Raw genomic sequence first — 24425 nt, forward strand, 5'->3', positions numbered from 1 at the left:
ATATTTTTTATTAACGATATGTGTAGATTCCTATTCGCTGTTAAAGAACCAGTAATTCTGCATTTCAAAAAAAAAAAAAAAACAGAATACTTTCGCAAGATTTTTACAAGAGTTCATTTGCAACAATCTGGTAACACAAAGTTAATAATTTTTTCAACACATGCCCATGTAAAATTAAGTTTTAGTTGCAGCGTTAAATACAGGTTATTTCTATTACCCTGGATGAAAAGTATAAGTTTTTTTCCTTTTACTGCCATTTCTATCAACATCAAATATGAGATTGCAGTTTTAAGGAAGACTTAAGACCGACGAGTTTCTAATTTGTAAGTGATGGCCAATTACTTACTTATTTAGTGGAGGAATGGGTTGCTTCCATTTAGCACGAGCGAATCCACCCGCCAATTGTCTTGGACTGATATCAGTCATCAGGTCAAAGACGTTGGACGAAGCTCTCCATCTGAAAGAGCCGATTCAGTGCATAAAATAAAACATAATTTATTGCTTTGAGAAACAAAAAGGAATGCCGCATGTCCATTGTTTATTAAATGATCTAAGTTTGACCAACAGGTCTCAAGTTAATTTATCTGTTTAACGGGGGTTCTCAACCTTTGAGGCTCTGCGCCCCCTTGAACACTGACGGGAGCTCACGCACCCCGTCCCGTCAATACGTGAGGGCACAGTCAAAATTTGGAAAAGAAGCTAGTTGGGATAGCTGGAGCAGGTTATTATATAAAAAATATTGATAATTTCGTAAACAGATTTTAAATTACTACGCATAATTTTATTTTGTTCATAGATTATTAGAACATAGGAAATTAAAAAACTGAATGCAAATAAATTGGAAGCAATCTAGGACCTAGATGAGGTTGATTATCAATCTCTAACAGTACTAAAATTTACAAAGCTGAAGAACATGTAAAAGTTTTTTTTTTTTTTTTTTTTTGCAACCATTGAAAATCATTTAGTTATGCTGGCGAAGAATTTTAAAAAGTATTTTCTTGGTAACGACAAACTGATAGCAAGGTACGAGTGTGTTAGAGATCTATTTCATAAGATTCCCGAATGACTCTTAATTGATGAGGAAGGAAACTTCATAGACTTTTCGGTAAGTGGCGAAACCAAAAGGCAATTTAATAATAAATCACTCTTTTGAATTTTGGTCAGGAGTAGAGGATTGTTTTTCCGCACAAAAAAAAAAAGGGCATTTCGCATTCTATTACCATTTTCAACATCCTACCTTTGTGAAACTGGATTTTCTGCTAAGGCTTCTTTGAAGACAAAATATGGATCTCGGCTTAATATAGAAACAGAACTGAGAGTGGCTATTTCTAATATTAAGCCTTCCTTCGAAAAACTTTGTTCTTCAGGACAAGCCCAAGGAAGTCACTAATAATTACGAAATTTCTTTTTAATTTGGTATGTTTTTCTTAAATAAGTTTGATTCAGAGGTTGCTTACTTTAATAACATAATTATCAAATATGTTGAATTGCATTTTTTTTCTATTTGTATGTGTACTTTTCCTTTCAGTCAGTTAATCAATCCTTTCAAATAATATTTTCTCTTTGATATTTTTGCACCCCCCTAGGGGAGGGGGCGCGCCCCACAGGTTGAGAATCACTGATTTAATACCATTGAAAAAAGGAACGGAACATTGAGCTTGCAAGGTAATTCAGAAAAAAAAAAATGGTGGAGTTTTCATACGACTACCAATTTGAGAATAATTTACCTACTGCTGCCTGTGTTGGAGATTGAATGAAAGAAGCGAGTTGTAAAGTTTCAATTGGCCGCCGCTAGATGTCACTAAGTGTTATCGCATGTGTCCTACTTGATGTTTTTTCAGTTAGTGAAAATGGTAACTAAGGCAGAAGTGACTTTATGATTGGTCCGCTTGGTCACCAGACCTAACGCTATATGGTTTTCTTTTCCTGTGGAGATATGTAAAGGCTACTGTATTTGTATCCCGCTTATCTGCTTATCTTCACGAACTAAAAAATTCGAACACTACAGCAATTTCTGCGGACATGCTACAACGCAGGAGTTTGAATGCAGATTTGATATCTGGCATCAGGAAGAGGGAACATCGAACATCTTCAAAAATATTTAAGTACGTAAAGTAAATCTTTTTTGTATCATTTTGACATTTAAAAATGTACACGGTTGAAACCCATTCCTTTTCTTTGAATCAAATTGTAGTTAAAAATCTATAGTATTAAGAAATTAACAGGCAGTGTAACTTCTGTGACAGGAGGGATAAAGTAAACATGATATGTGAATTCATGAAAAAAGCATTTAAACATAAGAGAGCAAGAGCCCGTAAGTGCCAGACCTACGTCATAGTATAGAGATCCAAACTTTATCTGCGTAAACACATCACATCAGGTAAGAAAGGTTCGCTATTATTCAAGCTGAGTTACGCTGGCTTTGGTATAAATAAAATTTGCGTCAAAAACTGAGTCATTCCATGTCAAGTGATCTCTCGTCTCAACCCGACCATCTCCGATTTAACTATCTATTAACTATCAAAAGGACCTCTGGCCCTCAAACTATGAAGGGCTGCGTGCCAGGCGCCTTGCCTTCAGAAGACAACACAATAGGTGGTGGTGCCATCTATGGATAGTTCGAGAACTTAGAACCAGGCCAGGAGCCGAATAACTTTCTGGTCTGGCACCCCCCAGAGGTATCGTTTCACTTGGAGGACATTGTAACCACGAGCATATTTAACGTCACCCAGTCACCATTAATGACGGCGGTGGATCTTCGACCAGCGAGGATCGAACCCGAGACCCTCCGGCCCCAAGTCCAAAATGCCTTACCGATCAGGCCACCACGGCCCTATCTCTGATTTAAACGAAATTTTTTGTAGGGGCAGACAAACCTTTGGAACTCACCTATACAAATTTTCAGCTTCCAAGACCCAAATCCTGAGGATCTCGGAACGATAAAAAGAAAAGGCTCCAAAATGGCGGATCATTTTTTGTGAAACGAATTGCTATGTCTAGTGTTTCAAAGGCATGTCTGCACTTCTCTAGAACGTCTTTTAAATGGAAGATGGTTGGATGAGGACCACCAGGTCACGTCATATGGAATGAATCTATGATGTTTAGCTTTAATAGCGATTTCACGCACTTTTGCTACCTGTTTCCTGCCAAAACCAGCGCAAATCAGTTTAAATAATAGCGGATCTTTCTTACCTGCTGTGATGTCCTTGCGCAGAAAAATATTGGGCCTTTACATTATGAGGTAGGTCTAGTACTCATGGTTTCGTGGACTATAAGATTTATCTTGAAATTAGCAGATTATCGACAAATGTCAATTTCAAAGTTTAAAGTTACCAAATAACTGTTCTTAAAGAAAGCAGTTCAGTCCTCACTGCTGTACAGTTGTGCTGTATAAATAGTTAGGACAATGTATATAGCAGTAACAAAAAGATAAGACTGAAGATAATCATAAAACTCAAGGAAATTAACTAAATGATAAATGCAGTTGAAGTTATAAATTAAATCATGAAATCTGGAAGCTTTTCGTTTTGTTTGTTGTAAGAAGGTGTGTTTACTTGAATGTATATTTGTAACAATATTTTTGAATTCACAGTATTATATCAACAGGAGACTGGTACGGTGAACTGACACCGCTTTTTAAGCAAATAGTTTTGGAAACATGAACTGCATTACTACATATATTTCCTTAAAATTAAAAGTTTAATGACTTTACTTACAGGAATGCAAATTTGACGTAAACCATGCGCTCTGTTTCCAAATTTCCTTCTGAACTTTCGCTAAGGGAAAAGGAATTTCACTGACAATTTTCACAGTATGGATATAGAAAATAAATATGAAATATTTTAGCAGTTTGAATTTTTAGAACTGATATTATAAACGTGTTTTATGTATTTAAATTAAGTACTTTAAAAGTAAAATGTTTTATTTAACAAAGGATCCAATCGCATTCATGTCAAAGTTTTTGCTTCCATTTCATCGGAGAGTTCTTTTTTAGTAATGAAATTTTCACTGAAGTGATCCTCTTTTTTAGAAAGTGAACCAATTTTTTTGAATTAAGCGGGGTGTACATAAAAAACTTATAAACTTGTTGGGGTAGATAACATGCAAAGGAATGAGAATTGCAAGCGCTCGCCTCTTTTTCGCGCTCTCTTGAGCTCGCCTCTTTTGCGTTGATAAAAGAGTTTCTTTTATGTATCCGAACACGATTTTCAACAACAACGGTACGTGAAATGTTTCTAATCTTTTACGTCTTCTAAGTCGTTTCAATTCTTTAACGCGACATTTACGAGAGCTTATCCCGTTGAGCTTACGACTTACGAGAGCTCAAAATTTTGATAAAAGGAAAGATGGAAGCGCTTAAAAGTTATGTGTTTTAAGTGTTCATGAAATTTTTCGCTGTAGAAATTTCTTACCTTGCAGAATTATGCAATGAATACTAATGTCCGGCTACACATAAAAATTTCCCAACTCCCATTTCCTCCTCCCCCTTTTGGTATACTTTTTAACACCCATTTCTGAGTTTTCTAAGGCAAAAGCGTCGTTGTCAAAGCAATACCAAGCTTTGATATTAACCTAGAAGATCTCGCGCGGGGTCCTGAGTAACCCCAGTCACTTAAAACTTTTTTTCTCGAGTGTGCAATTCGACTGGCATGAACCCGAACTTCAGTAGCTTAATTTCTAAGCGTTTCCTCTCAGTGGTATCTGCCAGTAGCTGGTGTTTTTGACTTGTTGAGAAACTACATTCATTTTTTGGAAAGCCATCTGCAACTGAAGGCTGAATCCAAAAAGGCAAAAAAAATTGTGTTAAATGTGAACAATTTACTTGCGAGTTTTACTCAGGTGTCTGTGATAAATGAAGATGAAACTTAAAATGGGTATGTATTAAGTGTATTTTCAGTGGTTTTTATTTATTTATTTTCATTATTATTATTATTGAGCAATCACGATTGCTTATTGTTCTCACTTGACAGTTTTGAATTCCTAGGATTTTATTTCCCGCCCCCCCCCTCCCTCTGCAGCACCACCATCGACCGGCCTCACGATGCAGCTCCTCTAGCGAAAATCGTCTCTAGGTTGCGTCACTTACTTGCCTACACTTACACATACACACACAAACACATACACATACACATCTACGCGCACATACACATACCCCCCACACAAACACAACTACGCGCACATACACACAAACCCCACATACACCTACACACACACAAACACATACACACATAAAGACACCTACACATACACATACACACAACTACCCAGACATACACAACACATCCCCCCCACACACAAACACACAACTACCCACACACACATACCCTCCCTCCACACATACACACAAACATACACGCATACATACACACACGCATTCGTGATTGCGAAAAACATAATTTGAACTTAAGATGTCAAAGGTTTTTTTAAATATAGTAAGTTTTTCTTTTTTTTTTTTTTTTACAAACTTGCTGTAATTCTCAATATATAGACTTTAAAATGTAATTTATTTGTGAAAATATCTCTTTTACAAATTGGCTAATGAACTTTCGTTGAAATTTGCATGTTAAACTGCATTAAGTAGAAACTAATAGATGGTGGATTGCTGGTACCCCACGCTTTTTGTGCTCTATAGCAGGTGAGTTCTCCCAAGTTACACCATGCCGTTAAGTCGGCACCATGCCGACAATGTGTTAAAAAGGATTTTGGCAAAAAGTCATAAACATTACCATAGAAAACCGCTGTAGAAAACCCTCCACCTTCTCATAGGGCACTCGTAGTGCATTTGGAGGCCACCGCACGAGAATACCCTTTGCTCACTGGTGGGCTGCTGGTAATCTGAAGTCTCCTTCAGCCGGTACGTCTTGCCATTTGCCAGTTTTAAGTAGACGCATGCCTCCGCTTTTTCTTCACATAATCTGGCAACGCTAACGACCACCGTCTCCGATTTCGAGCTGACTCCATAGCAGAGGACTTTATCCTGAGCCTGAGCAGAAGGAAAAGATAATTTAGTACAGGGGCGTCCCGATGGAAGGTCACAGGAGGTCACTGCGACCTCCATAACAATACCCTTATATGGCAAATTTTGTCTGACTATTCGGAAAATTAGAAGACACAATTACAATATTGCATTTTTAAATGTGTGAATGTCCCTTTTTATTAAGTGAGTGTTTGTTTCTATACGCGTATGTTATCATTCGAAAAATTTTGGGAGTTCTATTTGGAAAATTGAGAATCACCCCCCCTTCCCAAAAATATAAGTTTGGGGGTGCTCCTGATTTAGTTGTTAATTATTCTAAGGTAACTTTGAATTCAATCTTGTTTATTAAAAGCGTTTCCTTTTGTAACATTATTTGTAATACTTAGACTACAGTAGGGGCAAACCTAAACAGACAGCGTCATAATGCTGCGATTGGGATCTGAGTAGCCTTCACACTACTACCACGTTAGGTTTGCCCCAAATATAGAGACAAACTAGAATGGTGTGCTTTTGGAAGAGCGGGGCATACGAACGGAGGAGTAAAATGCACATCGTTCGAATCAGTAAAGTTATTCTTACAAGTTTTAGTATGTTCAATAGCTGCCAACATGCCAGCTTAAAAAATCTTACAATGTGCAAGGTGGCTATATTTCTACCATTTTTTGATCATCATAAAGCAAAGTATTAAAATTTAAAGTATAATATTTTCAAATCCTTACCTTGACTTGTTCTCTGCTTTTATAAGCAAAAAAAAAAAAAAAAAACATAAATTTAAACATAAGTAAATAAATAAAATTTTATTTCTTTGTACTTAACTTTGAAAAGTTTCTGACTTCGAAGCTTTCAAAAATTATCTATCAAAAACTTGTTCAGAACAATAGTTTTTCTGCTCTCACAAGTGCTGGAAATAAAAGAAAACGTCAACCGTTCGCAATTTATCGTAAAATTACAACCAAAAACCTAAAAATCGTACAAATCTGCCATAAGACCGTACAAAACTTTCGAAAATCTTACAATGTACGGCTAAATCGTACAAGTTGGCAGTGTACGGAGTATAATACTATCAGACGAGAATTATATGAATTTTTTTCAGCAGTGTAGTTTTGAGCTACTCACTTTCAACAAATGAGATTCTGCTTCTGGAGATTCAAGATCGAATTCAAGTTGGGGAGCCAAGAATCCAGATTTTTCAGGTTCATTTCTGGCTTCAAAATCTAAATAATCAAACCTCTTCTTCGTCAATAATCCGTTTATTCTTATGTAAATGTAAGATATGAACCATTTCCAACGATAAAGAAAACCTGAGGAAAAGAGAAGAAAATAATCTATCAAATAAATATTGTCGGAAATCACAATCAAGAAAAGCAAAGAATTTCATTGAAAAAAGGTGTTCAAAACTAGGTATATGTTAGTACTAATTATTTTCTTCTATATCCAATGTATTTTTTGTACTAATAATAAAGCTGAAAGTCTGTTTGTCTAGATATCTGGATCTCTATGACGCATATAGCGCCTAGACCGTTCGGCCGATTTTGTTGGACATATTTAGATCTTATTGAATTAGTAGTCTACAGCTAAGCTGAGAATTAGGCAACTCATTACCAACTGAATTTTGAGGAAGTGGTCTGCCCGAAGAAAATAAAACATGAATCATTTTAACATTGGAAAACATTTATTTAAACATGCATTAGTAAAAATAGTTACAATACAATAGTTAAGTCCTCAAAAATGTTAGGTATGCTAAGTCAAAAAAAGTCTTACAGTAAGTCCAAGTTGAATCAAGATGAACACGCAGGATGTAAAATTTCTATCGGCTTATTACCGTGAATTCCGCATAGGCAGAAGGACAACACCGCAATTCGTCATAATCGCTCGGTAATCCGTTCATGCTTCGGACACCAATTCACCACATCCAGGTAAGCCATGTAGATGGACTCGCTCCTTCCCTTAGCACTGAAGACTAAACAACTGGCTTAACTTGAACAATAATAACTTTTCATTGTGATGAACATCACCACAGCACGCGCTTCCAAAGTGGGGGCATCAACGAGGAAGCAATCCAAATACCCGACCTCACCAGAGAGGCCAGCAGCCAAAACGTTATCAGAACATATGGACAAACACCAAACAGCACAAGCGAGAGGATGAGTGAGAGAGTGAGCTACGATCGGTCCGCATATTTATTGCCAGATCCGATCGTGCTCGTAGTAATGTGACGTTACCTCATTTGCATCTTGCAAGAGCAGCTCAACTCCAGAAACACACAGCTTGCAGGTTGCTCAATCCTGATCTTATTCGATATTCGGCACTTAACACCTCAACAGGTTATCTTACGTAATTAACATGTGCTCTGTCGGAAGTTTGCCGACTTCTGCCGACTGGCGGTAACCAATCATAGCGTGCCACTAATTTTCCCGATCACTTCCGATTCAAACTTAAACATTTGAGTGATGGGATTCTCCGTGCAAGGTTTTTCCGGAATGGCAAAAGGTAAGTTACAAATCTTTTTTTTTTTTTTTCTTTAACAATATTGATGAAATCCTTCAAGAAACAAAAATAAAGGCATTTAGCCCAACAGATTTTAATGAAATTTGGCACAAAGTTAGTTTGTAGAATGAGGGTGTGCACCTCGAAGCGAATTTTCGAAAATTCGATTTGTTCTTTTTCTATTCCAATTTTAAGAACATTTTGCCGAGCAAATTATCACAACGTGGAAAAGTAAATTACCAAATTATCATAACGTGGAACCGTAACATGGGCAAGTAAATGATTATAGCCAATTGGCGAGAAATTCATCATCCATTACTTGTAAATATACATGAGAATCAAATAGCCTTTTGATTTTCTACTACGGGCAAAGCAGTGCGGGTACCACTAGTATAGAAAAAAGTATTGAATTTCGATTTCCGAATTTTGACAGATCTATACCTTTTTAAGGAGTACTGACAGAGGCTTCCCTCACTGTGTGGCAGGAGCTTTACTTCTAATAATAACTAAATTTAATTGTTTAAATAAGCAAAGTACATCATTTTAAAGTTTGTCCTAAGGTTTCATGTCATTCTCCTGTCCTAGAAATGAGTTCAATTATTATAGATTTAAAAAAGGAATTTTTAATTTGTTGTACTACAACCCTGTTTATTATCACCATTTTGTTGGATTCCTTGAGCAATTTGTTAATTTGATTTGTCTGCTGTTCGTACTAAAATTTTGAAGTTCAAAAATAGATATAAGTAACTTTTTAAATAATTCTTACAGTTATTCTTACCGTGGTGAAAAGGAATAAGTACACAATTAGCAGTAAGTCTCGAAAAAACGGGAAAAAAAGGTCAAAAGTTGATAAAATAGAATTTTTTCATTATTTGAAAACCAAATTATCGTGATAAAGGGGGGTTGAAAATTTAAAAAAAATATATATCATTTTACAGGGGTTTATTGCTATAGAGAATATTGCAATATTGAGAGGAGGATAACATTAACTCCTATGAATGTTCACTGGGACCGCGAAAGTTGATTGCTAAAACTAGGTAATAATTAATTTGGACATTCTTTTTTTGATGTCATAATGCTACCCATAATCCTCGGTATCGGTACTTCATTGCTTCAATGCTAACAGTAACGATGAAAAGTCCCGTCGACTCCATGTCGCTCTTGTCTCACTGGTTTTGCTGGACATATCATGAGAAAATTATTACAAAAAGTGTGCAACACTCTGCCTCCCCTTCATTATTTAAGAAAAAAAATGATTTTACTAAACGAAGGCAAAGAGAAAAAATTTATATATATTAATTTAAATTTTTGGCATCTTGAATTCAAATTATGTTTTCGTAATCACGAGCGTGTGTGTGTGTTTGTGTAGGCGCATGTGTGTGGGTGCGTGTGTGTGTGTATGTATGCATGTGTGTGCGTGCTGTGTATGTATGCATGTGTGTGCGTGCTGTGTATGTATGCATGTGTATGCAGTGCTGTGTGTGTACGCGCGTGTGTGTGTAGGCGTTCGTGTGTGCGTGTGTATGTAGGCGTGTGTATGTTTGTGTCTGTGTGCAGGCATGAGTGTGTGTGTGTATGCGCGTGTGTGTAGGATATGGATGCAACCTGGAGACTGTTTTCGCAAGAGGAGCAGCATCGTGAGGCCGGTCGACGCGACGGTGGGAAAATAAAATCAGCGTAACATCAAAAACAGTCAAGTGAGAACATAAGCAATCGTGATTGCTCAAAAAAAAAAGACCGCACAAATGGATCACGTTTGTGGGAGAGAAATGGACTGTCTCATAAGCTTGTTTCATTTAAGCAGCAAGTTTGATTCAAAAATTCTGCTATTTTTTAATGTTAAAACTGGATTTCGTTTCGCTTTTGAGGAATTGATTCATTAAAGTGGCTGATTCAATTACCTGGCGCTCACTTTAAGAGTATTATGCATAACTTACAGTTAATGTGTGTATATATACACACATGCATAAAGGGAGAATTTGACCTAATCTGCCAAAGAAATAGAGTGTTAAAAGAGCCCAAGTGGAGCATAGAACCATTAATTATCCTACCCAATTTGTAACCATAACCGAGTAAGTAGAAAAAAAATGAGCCAAAAAAACATTTCTGAGATGAAGATTAATTTCTGAAATTCTTGGAAAATCTACACACAAAATAAGTACATATTTGAAAAAAGCAGAAAAAATCCTATAAAATGACGTTTTTTCATCAAGATAGTTACATTTTTCAGCGAGCTACAAGGTTTGAAACATTTTAAGCACTTAAAGTTGAATTGGTACCAAAATCTGTACAAGGCATTTTCAAAAATAATCGTTTGAGCTACAACCGGTCATTTGTAAGAAAATTAAAAGCTTTCAAAATCTTTACAGCAGTACACTTAAATTTAACATAAACTCATTAAAATAAAAAAAAAAAAAATAAATGAAAACAAGTTGCAAATAAAACCATTTATGTTTCGTATATTTCATAAAAATAATCAGACAGAAGTTTAATACATATACCAAAATTAAAGATCTAAGAGTGCACAGTGCAGGGGAGAAAGAAGAATTGATCAAAGAATTTTGCATTTTTGGGTAGCATTTAACATCTGACGAAAAAAATATAGGAGTTAGTGAGAAAATATAGGAGAATATCTGAAAAATTGTGAAAATATAGGAAATATAGGAGATATAGGAGAACTATGAACCCTGCAAATTACATGTGCCTGAAATAAATAATGTACTTGGAACTCTTAGTAAATGTCTAATCCTCCTCACACATTAGCTAATTTTTGGGAGATTGTAAATAATTCTAACTTTTGAAATGATATTATAAATTTTTCAAGTGATGGAATTGGAAACTAATGTTTTGTTTAATTAAATTTTTCGAAGATGTTCAAAATTAGTAGTATTATTAATAACACTAAATTTTCTACAGTTACCAAATGCTTTTGGGTCAAAGCTAAATATTTCTTCAAGTTCAGCTGAGGCTAAAGTTTATCAAGTACTATTATATGCTACGTGAAATTTCATTGAAATTTCCAATTTGTGTATCATTTATTTAGCAAATTTATTGTTTACAGATCAAGCAATCTTGGGTAGCAATTTTTTTTATATGTGAGTTTGTTAACGTTTCTTTGGTCTCCTGAGGTTTATTTCATACTAGTGGTACCTGCACGGCTTTGCCCGTAATAGAAAAAATTAAAAGGTCTTTTGGTTCGCCTGTATATTACAAATAATGCATGGTGAATTTTCTCGCCAATTGGCTTGTGCCCATGTTACGGTTTAACGCTATGATAATTTCTTATCTCGCCAATTGGCTTCTGCCCATGTTACGGTTCCACGTTATGATAATTTCGTAATTTACTCGTCCGTCTTATCATAGTTTTGTTCTTAAAATTGGAACAGAAAAAGAACCACATCGAATTTTCGAAAAATCGCTTCGAGGTGCACACCCCCATGCTACAAACTAACTTTGTGCTAAATTTTATGAAATTCGGCCGAACGGTCTAGGCGCTATGCGCGTCAAAGAGATCCAGACATCCTACAGACATCCAGACATCCTCCGGACATCCAGGCAGAGATACTTTCAGCTTTATTATTAGTAAAGAAATCCCCTCTTTTGTCCAACACTTTCAATTAACCGGAGAGGTCCGGTCCTGACCACTTCGGTTAATTGAGGTTCTATTGTAAATGGAAATACTGAACTACATTCTGTTACACAACGATAACGTTGATAGGAGTTGTATACGAGCGTTATGAATGGAATTCGATAGTATATATCTAGTTATCTCAATGGCTATCTCTGACTACAGTTCAAGGTAATAAAAAGATCTAGATCAAAAGAACAACCCTTGATGTTTTTATTTAAAATTTTTGCTTTTGTAAAAAACGATAAGCATTTTTTTTTTTTTTTTTTTGAAAATCGGGAGATTCGTGGAAATAAATTTCGGAGAATCCTTGTCATTGAGTACCGATGATGTACGCATGTTATCAAGAAATAAAAAAACCGAAACATCTCAATGCTTATCTGCGTAAACTGTTTTCTCCAATTTTGGAAAGGAAAAAAGCGCTAAGTACTCATTTATCTTTTTATAACCACTTCTGATAAATGTGTTTGAGCATAGGAAATATATATTTTTTGCCGTCATGAGATACAGTAGATTCTTGACTATCCGGCCTTATAGTGCTGAAGGGTAGGACGGATAACAAAAACAAACGAGCTGATGGAAACATCACATGACTTCCTTTTACTCAAATTTAATGTCATTTAGCCATTATTGGCAATTTTAATGTGATTCAATTGTTTACTCTCTAATTATCACCAACAGTGGCCAAATTAAAACCAAATTTAAAATGTAAAAAAAAAATCGCCAAGTTGGCGAAAAAAACTTGGCGACCAAAAGACTGGCGATATATCGAAAAGTATCCCGACATATTATAACACCACTTGAGTTTACATCGAAATTAACATTGATTTCCCCCCAAAAAGGGGAAAAAGACCCCCTTAAGAACATCCGAATGCAAACAAAAAGGAAGGTGCACAACTAGGCCCCACTAGGAGTCTACGTACCAAATTTCAACTTTCTAGGACATACCGTTTTTGAGTTATGCGAGATACATACACACATACGCACATGCATACGTACATACAGACGTCACGAGAAAATTCGTGGTAATTAACTCGGGGGTCGTCAAAATGGATATTTCGGGTGTCTGTAGGTTCCTAGGCATATATCCACGTGTGGTCGGGTCGAAAACAAAAACTCAACATTCATTCGGGGGTGAGAGAAATGGAAATTAAGGCCGATTTTTGAGTAAAAATTTTTTCGCGAATACAATACTTCCTTTTTTGTAAAAGGAAGTAAAAAGGCGGACAGAATGGCGTTCCACATGTTGCCCATTCTTTCATATAAGTAAAAACACATTTTAAGATAAAAGATTAGCACAAACAATAAAAAAATGTTATGACTAAAAAGAGTCAAAAATGCATGCTTTGAGAATATAAGGCCCGCTTTTACTTTATCACCATTTGATGCGAAGTTGTTTTTTTTTTTTTTCTGTTGATGTTTTTTTTTTTTTTACCTTGCCATTTTCTCATTTTTAGCCTATTTTCCCAGTAAAAGTCAGAAAAGGAAAAAAAAGCATAAAAGAAGGCTTAATGCATCTTGAAAATATCGCGAAAAAAAAAGTCAAAAATAAATAAATATCAAAAAAATTAAAAATTGGAAAGTAGAGTATTGAGATGGGAAAAAATGTATGTTGGTCGGTCTTGTCGGTCTGTCCCCCCCCCCCTCCTAATAACTTTTGAATGAATAGTCCGATTCGAGCAAACTTTTTTTTGTTCGAAAGATCTCGGCGAGGACACCTCATTCCCATACGTCACTTTGTGATTTGAACTATTTTTTGTTCAATTTTGAACAGTTCAAAAAAACTTAGCATTATCCTAGGGGGAAATTCAAGGCAATTCCGAACTGTGAGGCGAATTTGCTTCAAACAAACTTAGTAGGAAAAAGTGTTTGATGAAAAACTTGTATATAAAATATCTTTTTGATTTGAACAATTTTCCGTTCAATTTTGAACAGTTCAAATCCCTTAACATTAGCGGCTACGGGGAAACTGAAAGTCAATGTAGATTCCGTACTTGAAGGCGGATTTGTTTCAAACAAATTTTGTTGGAAATAGCTCTTGACGCCAAACTCCGACTCCGAGAATTTAGGGGAACCTGACTCCGAATCCGACTCCTGTGCCCGAAAATTAATCGGACTCCGACTCCCCGACTTCGACTCTGACTTCGTAGGTTTGGCAAAAAATTATACACGGAGGACAAATGACTGACTCCGATTCTTGGATATTCGTCTCCGACTCCTTTATCTCAAAATGAGATTGACTCCGACTCCGCAGCTATGGCTTTAACTGTGAAATAATTATTGTTGATATGACTTGTTTTTATTTTCGCGCTAAAGTTTTAATTTAGGTATTCAGTTTTCGGCGAATAAACTCGAAGTCATTTATGTTTCTACATAAAGGTATACGCAGACGATTTTTTATTTATTTATTTTATTTTATTTTATTTTATTTATTTTTTAACAATGAAAATTATTTTTTTAAGTTGACATTTTATTGTTTTTATTTATTTTGGCAAGTGCATTAATATATTTAAAAAATTATTTTTGGCAACAGGGGAAAAAGAAACGATTTTTTTATGATGTATTTATTTTAATAAGCTTATTAATTTTAATAATTATTTTTTCGTTTTGAAAGCTGTTAAGGAATTTTTTTTTTAATTGGAAAAAAGTGTGTTAGCTGCTTTGTTTAAACGACGGTGCTGCTATTTTTTTTTTTTTTTTCATGAGTGAGGAATATTTTATTCCTAGATATTTCTAGAAATTAGCTTAAAATATTTAAAAAACATATTTGAAACAATTTGCGATTTTAGCTATTTTTGAGAATATTGATCAGGTACTAGAAAGTAGTATGGGTATACGGGAAAGTAGGCTCGTATAGTTCTAGACAGAACTTCTTGTTCCAAGTTTGTATGGAGAATTTTACTCCTCCACTTCCCACGACGAGTTTTAGAGCCGGTACGTTATAACATTCTTCCTTTTAACCATACCTGATAGTATTGCGGCCCAGGGGCGGACTGGCCGGACAACATCGGGCCACAGGCCGATGCGTCCTCCCGCCTAAGCACCCTCAAACGCCCTCTGTGCGCCTTCATTTTTTTTTTCAGCAACATGTTATAAAAGTTAAAAAAAGAACCTAATGTTAAGGAAAAAAAAAGTAAAATGATTCGAAATATTTATGTAACTAAAATTATATTAAAGCTTTGTATAGCTATTCAATTTTAAAATTTTAAGGCTCGATAAAATCTTTGTTTTGGCATTTCATCAGTAATTTAAGGGAAAAAAAAGTTTCCTTTACAAAAAACTGAAAAATGATACTATTAGTAAAAAACTAACGTTATTTGCAAAATTTTTAGTTTGAGATCCACTAATAGAAAATAAAGGTAAATGATGTTGAGTTTTTATAAGATAGCCTATATATAGCAAATAATACATATTTTGAGTAGCTATCTTTGATGTTCAGATGAAACTGTAATGAATAGATAGTGCTGTGCAGATTTTTCGCTTATTGGAAACACATTTCGATATATTCATTTGTGGAACTGTTTTGGATGGTTGATACTCTGTGATTTAACTGCATTTATTTATCTTTCAATGAGAAGAATTGATAGTTCCAAAAGAAACAAGTTTGTATAATGCAATACCGGTGAAACGAAACTCTCTTTTGTTGATAAAATTTTGAAGATGTTAAAAACACCTTAGTATGATGATTTAAATGATCATTTTACTTAAAGGCATTTTTGTGGCATATCATTAATCTGAAATTCCCATGTTTGAGAAGTGGGAATCTTTGCTGCTATTTCGCTGCTGGTAAAACTAAAACTGTTGATAAAAACTTATTGTTCAATTCTTATGCTTTTCTGTTATTAGTTCAATATGAATGTACCTCTGACAACGAACTGGGTTAGTAAACCTTCGAGGAAAAGACGAACATAAGGCACAAGCCATCAACCGATAAGTCATCTCTTAAGCATTGATTTGCTGTTGTGCCTGCCAAATGTGGTTATTAATCGTCGTGCTGCGTTTTATTTCAGTTGTCTAAGTATATTTTGCCATAACGAATCTATTTAAACTTTGAGAAACAACAGGTCCCCAAAAATTTGAAAAAAAAAAAGTTTAGAATGGCAACGAAATTAAATGATTTAAATATTTAGAGGAAGGAATTTTTGGGGATCGAGATCTCTACCCCCCCCCCACCCCCACCCACACCTTCTCCGCCCTTGCGACTTGAAGCAAATTTATTGCCGCTCTGCACCAAATGCAATGAGTACAAACAGTAATGTCACTATGATTTCTTGATTATTCTGTAACTAGGCACATAAAATCTATATCGTAATTAATTTTCGAAAAATTTGAAGAACCAAAAACTTCTTCATTTGTTATTGACAAGTAAAAAGACTTTGTATAAAACATCATTACTTTTTAATGAGAAAAGTTGATTTTACTCTGCAACATTTGTTTATTCAAATCTGAAATTTCACAAAAAAATGAATATTTTATCGCTATAAAATTTTTACCTTTCCAGGCTTCTAATAAATATGCAAAAGAAAGAAAAGACTGGCTGTTCTGGGGTTCGGGCTAACACTCAATCGACAAGCTCCAAACACAGTCAAAAAGCTTTCAACTGCGCAACTTCATGTGTGAAGGAATAACATTTTGGACGGGAAAAAAAAGTTAAAGTGATTTCAGTGAAATTACTTTCCGTTAAAACTTACATTTTCTTCTTCGAATTTTATCATCCACAGTTAAAATGTGAAACACAAAAGAAAAAATATTATTTTGATTACTTTATCTTTCAATTTTTCAGTTGTTTCCTAATTTGTGACGAAATGAAAATTTGTCAATAAAGCTTTTGGAATTCAAAGTGGGGTAAAGTGAAACAGTAAAGATAACTTATCTTGTTCAAATTGTATAAATTGAAAATTTGTTTTGAGAAATACAGTACATACAGATCAATGTATCTTTACTAATAATAAAGCTGAAAGTCTCTCTGTCCGGAGGATGTCTGGATGTCTAGATGTCTGTAGGATGTCTGTAGGATGTCTGTGACGCGCTTAGCGTCTAAACCGTTTGGCCGATTTTCATGAAATTTGGCACAAAGTTAGTATGTAGCATGGGGGTGTGCACCTCGAAGCGATTTTTCGAAAATTCGATGTGGTTCTTTTTCTATTCCAATTTTAAGAAAAAAAGTATCATAAGATGGACGAGTAAATTACGAAATTATCATAACGTGGAACCGTAACATGGGCAGAAGCCAATTGGCGAGATACGAAATTATCATAACGTGGAACCGTAAGATGGGTACAAGCCAACTGGCGGGAAAATTCATAATACATTATTTGTAAATATACAGGCGAACCAAAAGACCTTTTGATTTTTCTATTTCGGGCAAAGCCGTGCGGGTATCACTAGTAACTAAATAATAACTAAATTTAATTATTTAAATAAGCAAAGTACGTCATTTTAAAGTTTGTCCTAAGGTTTCATGACATTCTCCTGTCCTAGAAACGAGTTCAATTATTATAGATTTAAAAAATGAATTTTTAATTTGTTGTACTACAACCCTGTTTATTATCACCATTTTGTAGGATTCCTTGAGCATTTTGTTAATTTGATTTGTCTGCTGTTCGTACTAAAACTTTGAAGTTCAAAAATAGATATAAGTAACATTTTTAATAATTCTTACAGTGGTGAAAAGGAATAAGTACAGAATTAGCAGTAAGTCTTCTCTTGTCAGAAAAAACGAAAAAAAAAAGGTCAAAAGTTGATAAAAAAGAATTTTTTCATTACTGAAAACCAAATTATCGTGATAAAGGGGGGTTGAAAATTTAAAAAAAACGTATCGTTTCACAGGGGTTTATTGCTATAGAGAATATTGCAATATTGAGAGGAGGATAACATTAATTCCTATGAATGTTCACCGGGACCGTGAAAGTTGATTGCTCAAACTAGGTAATAATTAATTTGGAGATTCTTTTTACTTTCTTCTATATCTAATATACAGAAGAGAGTATTGGATTCGTGCAAATTTTCGAATTTCGAATTTTGACGGATTCGAACGTTTTGAGGTGTGCTGAGTCCATTTCGACTATTTTTGGAAAATGTCTGTCTGTCTGTGTGTGTGTATGTATGTGTGTGTGTGTATGTGTGTGTGTGTCACGTCTGTGTGTGACCAGTTTTTTGTGGCCGCTCTACAGCAAAAACTACCGCACGAAATCGAACGAAATTTGGCACACATATGTGGCCCTATGTGAACTTGTGCCCATTGGTTTTTGGCGCGAATTCCTCCAAGGGGGGTGGAGCAATGGGACGTTTTTTGAGTTACGAGTGCTTGCTGTTCCTCAGGAAGTAACTGGCGGAATCAAACAAAATTTAGTCCATATGTTGCCATTAACAGGAACAGGTGCTGATTCAATTTTGGTGTCAATAACTCAAACGGGGGTTGAGCTATAGAACGTTTTTTGTCGTCAATTGTGACTGCTGTATCTCAAGAAATAATGAACGGAATGAAAGAAAAATTTATCGGCAAGTAGACCTTAGTGGGTATAAGAGCTGATTTTATTTTGGTGTCAAAAGCTGAAAAGGGGGGTGGCGCAATCGAATGTTCTTTTTTTTCATTGTGAGTGCCATTTCTCAAGAAGTAATGCTACGTTCTGGATGAAATTTGGAATAAATGTGGATCTATTTGTAAATAGGCGTTGTTTCAATTTTGGCGCCAATCGCTCCATGGGGTTCTGATTTTTTTTTTTTTTTTTTTTGTGTTAATAAAAATAGCTTTATAAATGCAACAATAAGGAAGATAAATTGCAATACTGTCGTCTGCTTATTTCACGTGATTTTAATTTTCGGGAGATAATCGGAAATGTTATCGCAATGATTTAAAATTAATAACTGTTGCCATTTTATGTTTGTTAACAAATAAAACATCTAATTAATTCAAGCAAGGCTTTTAAAATAACTTTCAAGTCGTTCTTTGCTTTGCTTTTGCGGAAATTCAGAAATTCGGACGGTCGTCAAGTTTTTTTTTTTTTTTTTTTTTTTTTTTTTTTGTTGCTGGGAATATTGCATTCTTTTCAAGCATAGGGATTGATCAGAATTCACAAGAAAGATATAGAAGAAAGTTTCGTGATGGCCACAACATACTAGTTTGAAAATAAAACTTGCATTGAAACATTATTTTTTGTTTTTGATAGTCAATTTGTACCTTTATAAAAAAAAGTAAAAATTTGTCATTTTTATGAGGCAAAATGAAAGATAAAATATTTTACTAATGAAATATTTTCTGTTTGATTATTAAAAACATTTTTATCAAATGAATGAGTAAGTAAAAGAAAGAATTAATAAATTAATAGACAATGAACTAATAAGTCTATAAATTAATTAATTAATGCAAGAGTAAAAAAATGAATGAATAAACATAGTTAATATGAAAAAAAAGTAACTATATAAATTAATATCTGAACTATTAAGTAAAAAATGTAAGTTAAATAATTATAAATGAATGCGTAAGTGGTTAAATAATTGATTGAATAAGTAGACGAAATGAGCTATTTCATTTTGCCCCATTACTTTGCTCCGTGTGCCCTTCACTAATAGGAAAAATATTTTAAATAAAAATAAGCTTAGTATTAAGCAAATAAATATTGCACTGAATATTAGTAGGTGTCACTTGAAATATTAATATTGAGAACTTGATCATTGTATAGTACCAAAAGTAATTTTCACTTACTACAAAATATTACTGTATAAATAACAAATTTTGAAAATTGGTTGTACTATCATACTCTTTGATCTTCAGGCAAACTTTTTCCTGACCAGGGTTGCCAGATTTTAAGAACAGTAAATACGGAACAGGCTTCTAGGAGTGAATGGGAGGGGATGTTGATATTTTTGAGATTGAGGGCAATTACCAGATGTGGTGTATTTTTAAGGGGTGCTTTCCAACGTAGAACGTCTCTTCATGATAAATCTGAAATATTCAATCGTATTCGTAATAAAGCATTAAATCTTACAAAATGTCGCCGATCAAAGTATAAAAATTGTTTTCATGGCGATCGACGATATATTTCCAACATTAGTCAATGAGTTAAGAGGAAGCAATTATTCGGCTCCTCATAGTCTACCACCAAAACAAAAAACAAAATAATTTTTGTGTTTGCTGCCGCATGATTTTCTTATTGCTCTTTATTTCAAATTTTTTGTTTTCCTTTGTTTTTTCCTTAAAATAATGTCTCGTTTTGTTAAATATTGTTATTAATTAGAATACGGGAGTTTAGCCGTCCCGTATGGAAGTTCGCCGAGACGCGGGACAGTTTTTCAAAACACAGGGCTTTCCATTGAAATCCGGGACGTCTGACAACCCTGTTCCTGACTGGAATAGACTAAGGTAAGTGCACCTATAGCGGATATTACATCAGAAGCGGATATTAGAAAAACAAAGATAACTGGACTCTTCCCCAACAAGATACCTCCCCCCCCCCAAAAAAAAAAAAAAACTAGCCTTATTCCGCAGCTTTATTATAAATCCGAGAGAGTGCACCTACGTAGGATGAAGGTTAAACACGAGATCTACATTTTAGGTTTCTATCTGGTCTTCCAGGGGTGCCACAATGGGAATTTACGGTGACCTTCGAAAATCTTCCTTATTAGATCAATTTTGTCTAGCAATTCGGCAAGTTTAGTGACAGCATTGCAAAATTGCATTTTTTGCTTTTAGTAATGATACGTAATATCTCTTCTAATGAAAAGCATTCAATATGTATATGTTCATAATAAGAGCGGGATTAAGGGGACTGGATGGGCATTTTTCCCGGGTCACAGCACATGCAGGTGGCGCAAATTTCCTAACGTATTTACTTTCATTTTCCATGATGCTAAAAATTAAAAATGAAACGCACAAAACATTGTCTAAATATGCGTTTTTAAATATAGATATTGTAAAAATTCCCAGAAAAGGTTCTCTGAACCTCATCTCGCCCATTTCGACTTCAATTTCGAAAATTAGAAGTAACCCTATAATCCGTCCTTTACATTTCGTTATCAAGATGACCAATAGTACACAGTGGCGTTTTCTAACGCTTCTATTTTAGAGATTTCCAGAAGAGGATGCTCTTCTGGACTGTTCTTGACGTCCCGAAAGATCTTCTAAAAATGCGTGATTAAAGTTACATTTTGAAAAATTTTCCGAGTGATTCATTTATCTTAGTCACCCACACATTTGGCCTACAATCACGTATTTTCACATTTTGAAACATTTCTGAGGGAGAAACCCCGCACGCTTCCCCATTTTTACGCGAATATTGCACTTAAAACTAGATTCATATTACTATAGAAAATTTGTACTAAAACTTGTTGTATTTGTGACGAAATATTTATTAGTAATGATTTTGATCTCCTTTTCATGCTTAAAACTAAAACTGTGCGTAAGGGGTGGCAACATTTTCCTTTGCCCCTCTCCTTCCTCCAAAGAAAAAGCCAAGATCCGGCACTACTCCAATTTTATCGTTTGGAGTTTCTTTCGGCAAATTGAAACTTTCCACCTTTCCAATAATTTAATTACGGGGCGACGCCCCTGGTCTCTCTGCCCGACCATTTGGTTTACTAAGAGGAGTATTGAGAGTTAAGGTATTGCATTTAATTTTTATTTTTATATCTTTGTAATCTTTTGGTAATTTGTTTATGAAATCTATTTTTAATACATTTTAAAGTTCCTCTTCTTTTTATAAATCCCTTCAGGCTAAGTCGATTGAAATGTATATATGCTACTGGATGCGGATTTTATAGCTTTTACCAAAAGAAGATTTCCTTATCCGCTGTCGGGTGATTAGATTTTCGGGTATCGATTTTTTTTTCGGCGTACATTTTCCAAAATTTATTTTAACTAACACCAATGCCATTTTTTTCCTTGTACAAAGAAAAAATCGAAGGCGGATAGGGGTATCCTCTACTGTGTTATTCATATTCCCCTGTAGCATTCTCTTCCTATTTTGAAAACTTGTTGTAATATTCATTTTGTGTTGTCAGACTTTCTCATTTTTCTAATTTCTTCTTGTGTAAGTTCTGAAAACCGACATCTCAATGAAAAACTATAGTGCTCAAAACAAAGTAAATACTTCACCACTTGACTTTGCGTCGTTGTTTTACTTTGCCCCTCACTCCCCTACAAAACACAATTTCTGTCAATTATGTCATTAATAAATTGTTTTAATTGAACAATACAGAACGACGAAGATACAGAAGTAGCAATGAAATATTTAATTGAAATATTTTCAACGCATCGGATTAAAGTAATTAAATTTATGCGCTGGGACGGAGTGGTTTTGAATTCTGCATTTGTTGCAATATAAGTCACTATATATTCAGTAAATTACCGCCCAATAGCCAGGGCTAAAGCAGAAATACATGAAATACACCGCCAGCTCAGTCATTTCCAGCCGAGGACTGCAATTTCGTGCTTATTAAGAGGTTTTCCTTCTCCAGCTTGGTCACTTTCCTATGCCGGGCTGATGAGTGCTAATAAGCACGAAGCTGCAGTCCTCGGCTGGAAATGACTGAGCTGGCGGTGTATTTCATGTATAAGTCACCATATTTTAAGTGAAATAAAAAAAATACATTGCACTTTATTCACATAAAGTTACTGAAAAAAGTATCATGAGTAAAATGATTTATAAAATCAATCCAATGAAAACAGAAAAAAAAATGTATTTTTGTAAAAGTTTTCCTTTTCACGCAATTGCCCAACTATCAACGATTTTAGCCAAACAAATGCCGACACGTCAAAGTAACGACATGATGTTGAATCCTGGTTGGTCTTTACAGCTTTACAGATTACCCATTACACTTTCTGGATTAGTGCAAACTGCACTTAAACTACAAATGCATCCGTAGTTGAAAGCGTATGATCACCTCAAAGTTAGGAAAATGGTATAACTTAAACACATTCAGAAACTACATAAATCATAAATGGTATAATAAAATTCACAAGCATTTACAACTAATATGAATTTACAGAGAATAACCTTTACAGACGCTTTAAAAAATTCATTTCTTGAATTGTAAACTTTGTATAGTACATTCTTTACGCTAATAATAATAGTATCACTATGGAATGTTGTATATAATGCCTACCTGAAGGTATTAATACAGAAAGTAAAGTAGAAATAACAGCGAAGAACATATTGAACGGCTTGTGCGGTTGTAAACTTCGGAAGAAAAAGTAAAGAGTTACTGCAGAAAATCGCAATAAACAATTAATCGTCACGCTAAGATAAGATGAAAATGTTATGCAACTGATAATCATGTCAGAGTGGTTTTTATGTGTGTTTCTTTTCGATAGATGTCATTGGAATAACGGAGAAAGTTTTATCTTTTAATAGATGTGAGATGGAATTTCGATTCTCGAAGAGATATATAAAGAGGGAAACAAAAGTAGTAAGGAAATGTGGTGCAAAGGGAAATAGTTCAGGTAACTTACCTTTTCCAAACTGAACAAATCGAAAATTTGTTCTGAAAATTGCAGACATAAAGATGTATTTTGCAATGCAACTTCCACTGAAATATAATTTTTCATTTTTGGCAGTAATTTTGTACCTTCAAAAAATGAAAAATTTTCACTTGAAAAAAACATGGGGCAAAGTGAAAAATGAAATATTTTTTTAAATGAAGCCTTTTAATATTTGATTATGAAGGATTTCTTTCATCAAATGAATGCATAAATGAACGAATTAATAAATAAATAATCTTACTATTATTATATATGCGAAAGTTTGTCTGTGTGGATGGATGTTTGTTACTCTTTCACGCAAAAACTACAGAATGGATTTTGACGAAACTTTACAATAATATAGCTTACACATCTGAATGACACATAGGAAAGTTTTCATCCCTTTATGGGGGCAAAACCCCCCATAGGGGATGATAAAAACACAATTTTTATATAAATTCTCTAATACGGGGATGAAAAAAATACTTGCACATATTAATATTATATGTCATCGAAAGCTCTGATTTTTCTGCTGAAAATGGCACCTGTTCGAAATTTCTAAGTAGAACAAAAAACGAGTTATGAGCTTTTTAGTTCCATGTGCGAAGGCTTTCCTCAACTCAATACAGTATTTAGTGTATCATCTCAACTCCCTGTCGATAGACACGATTGTTGTATTGTTGACTATTTTTGCTTTTCGTCTGACTGTTGAAGGCTTTTCTCAAGTCAATTCTTAAATTAGGGGAAGCTGCTGTACCCACGAAGAAAATTTACTTTTCAATTTTTTCTGGTCTCTGGGAATGGATAATCGATCCGAAAAATTTTCTGGCAGAATCTACAACTTATCATCTAATTTGGCAATTTTTGTCAGGAGA

At 34.6% G+C, this 24425-nt stretch overlaps 1 protein-coding gene across 1 annotated transcript; it reads right to left on the reverse strand.

Annotated features, from left to right (window-relative positions):
• Window positions 1-342: 342 nt before the first annotated feature.
• LOC129234324 (uncharacterized) lies at window positions 343-23276 on the reverse strand. The gene is made up of 5 exons (XM_054868316.1): window positions 23196-23276; window positions 7094-7278; window positions 5727-5983; window positions 3717-3776; window positions 343-457 (listed from the first exon to the last, which is right to left on the reverse strand). Exons 1-5 carry the CDS (start codon window positions 23242-23244, stop codon window positions 343-345), a joined length of 666 nt encoding a protein of 221 aa, XP_054724291.1. The 5' UTR covers window positions 23245-23276.
• Window positions 23277-24425: the final 1149 nt, after the last annotated feature.

The sequence above is a fragment of the Uloborus diversus genome, chromosome 1 (assembly GCF_026930045.1).
Source record: "Uloborus diversus isolate 005 chromosome 1, Udiv.v.3.1, whole genome shotgun sequence".
NCBI classification, from domain to species: domain Eukaryota; kingdom Metazoa; phylum Arthropoda; class Arachnida; order Araneae; family Uloboridae; genus Uloborus; species Uloborus diversus.

Excerpts from the sequence above, each read along its gene's own strand:
- LOC129234324 (XM_054868316.1), bottom strand. The coding sequence starts at position 23,244 with ATGTTCTTCGCTGTTATTTCTACTTTACTTTCTGTATTAATACCTTCA. Across the intron at positions 7,279-23,195 it reads TTCTGTATTAATACCTTCAG|GTTTTCTTTATCGTTGGAAA; the intron begins GTAGGCATTATA and ends TCTTTTCCTCAG. Across the intron at positions 458-3,716 it reads TACGTCAAATTTGCATTCCT|ATGGAGAGCTTCGTCCAACG; the intron begins GTAAGTAAAGTC and ends CGGCTCTTTCAG.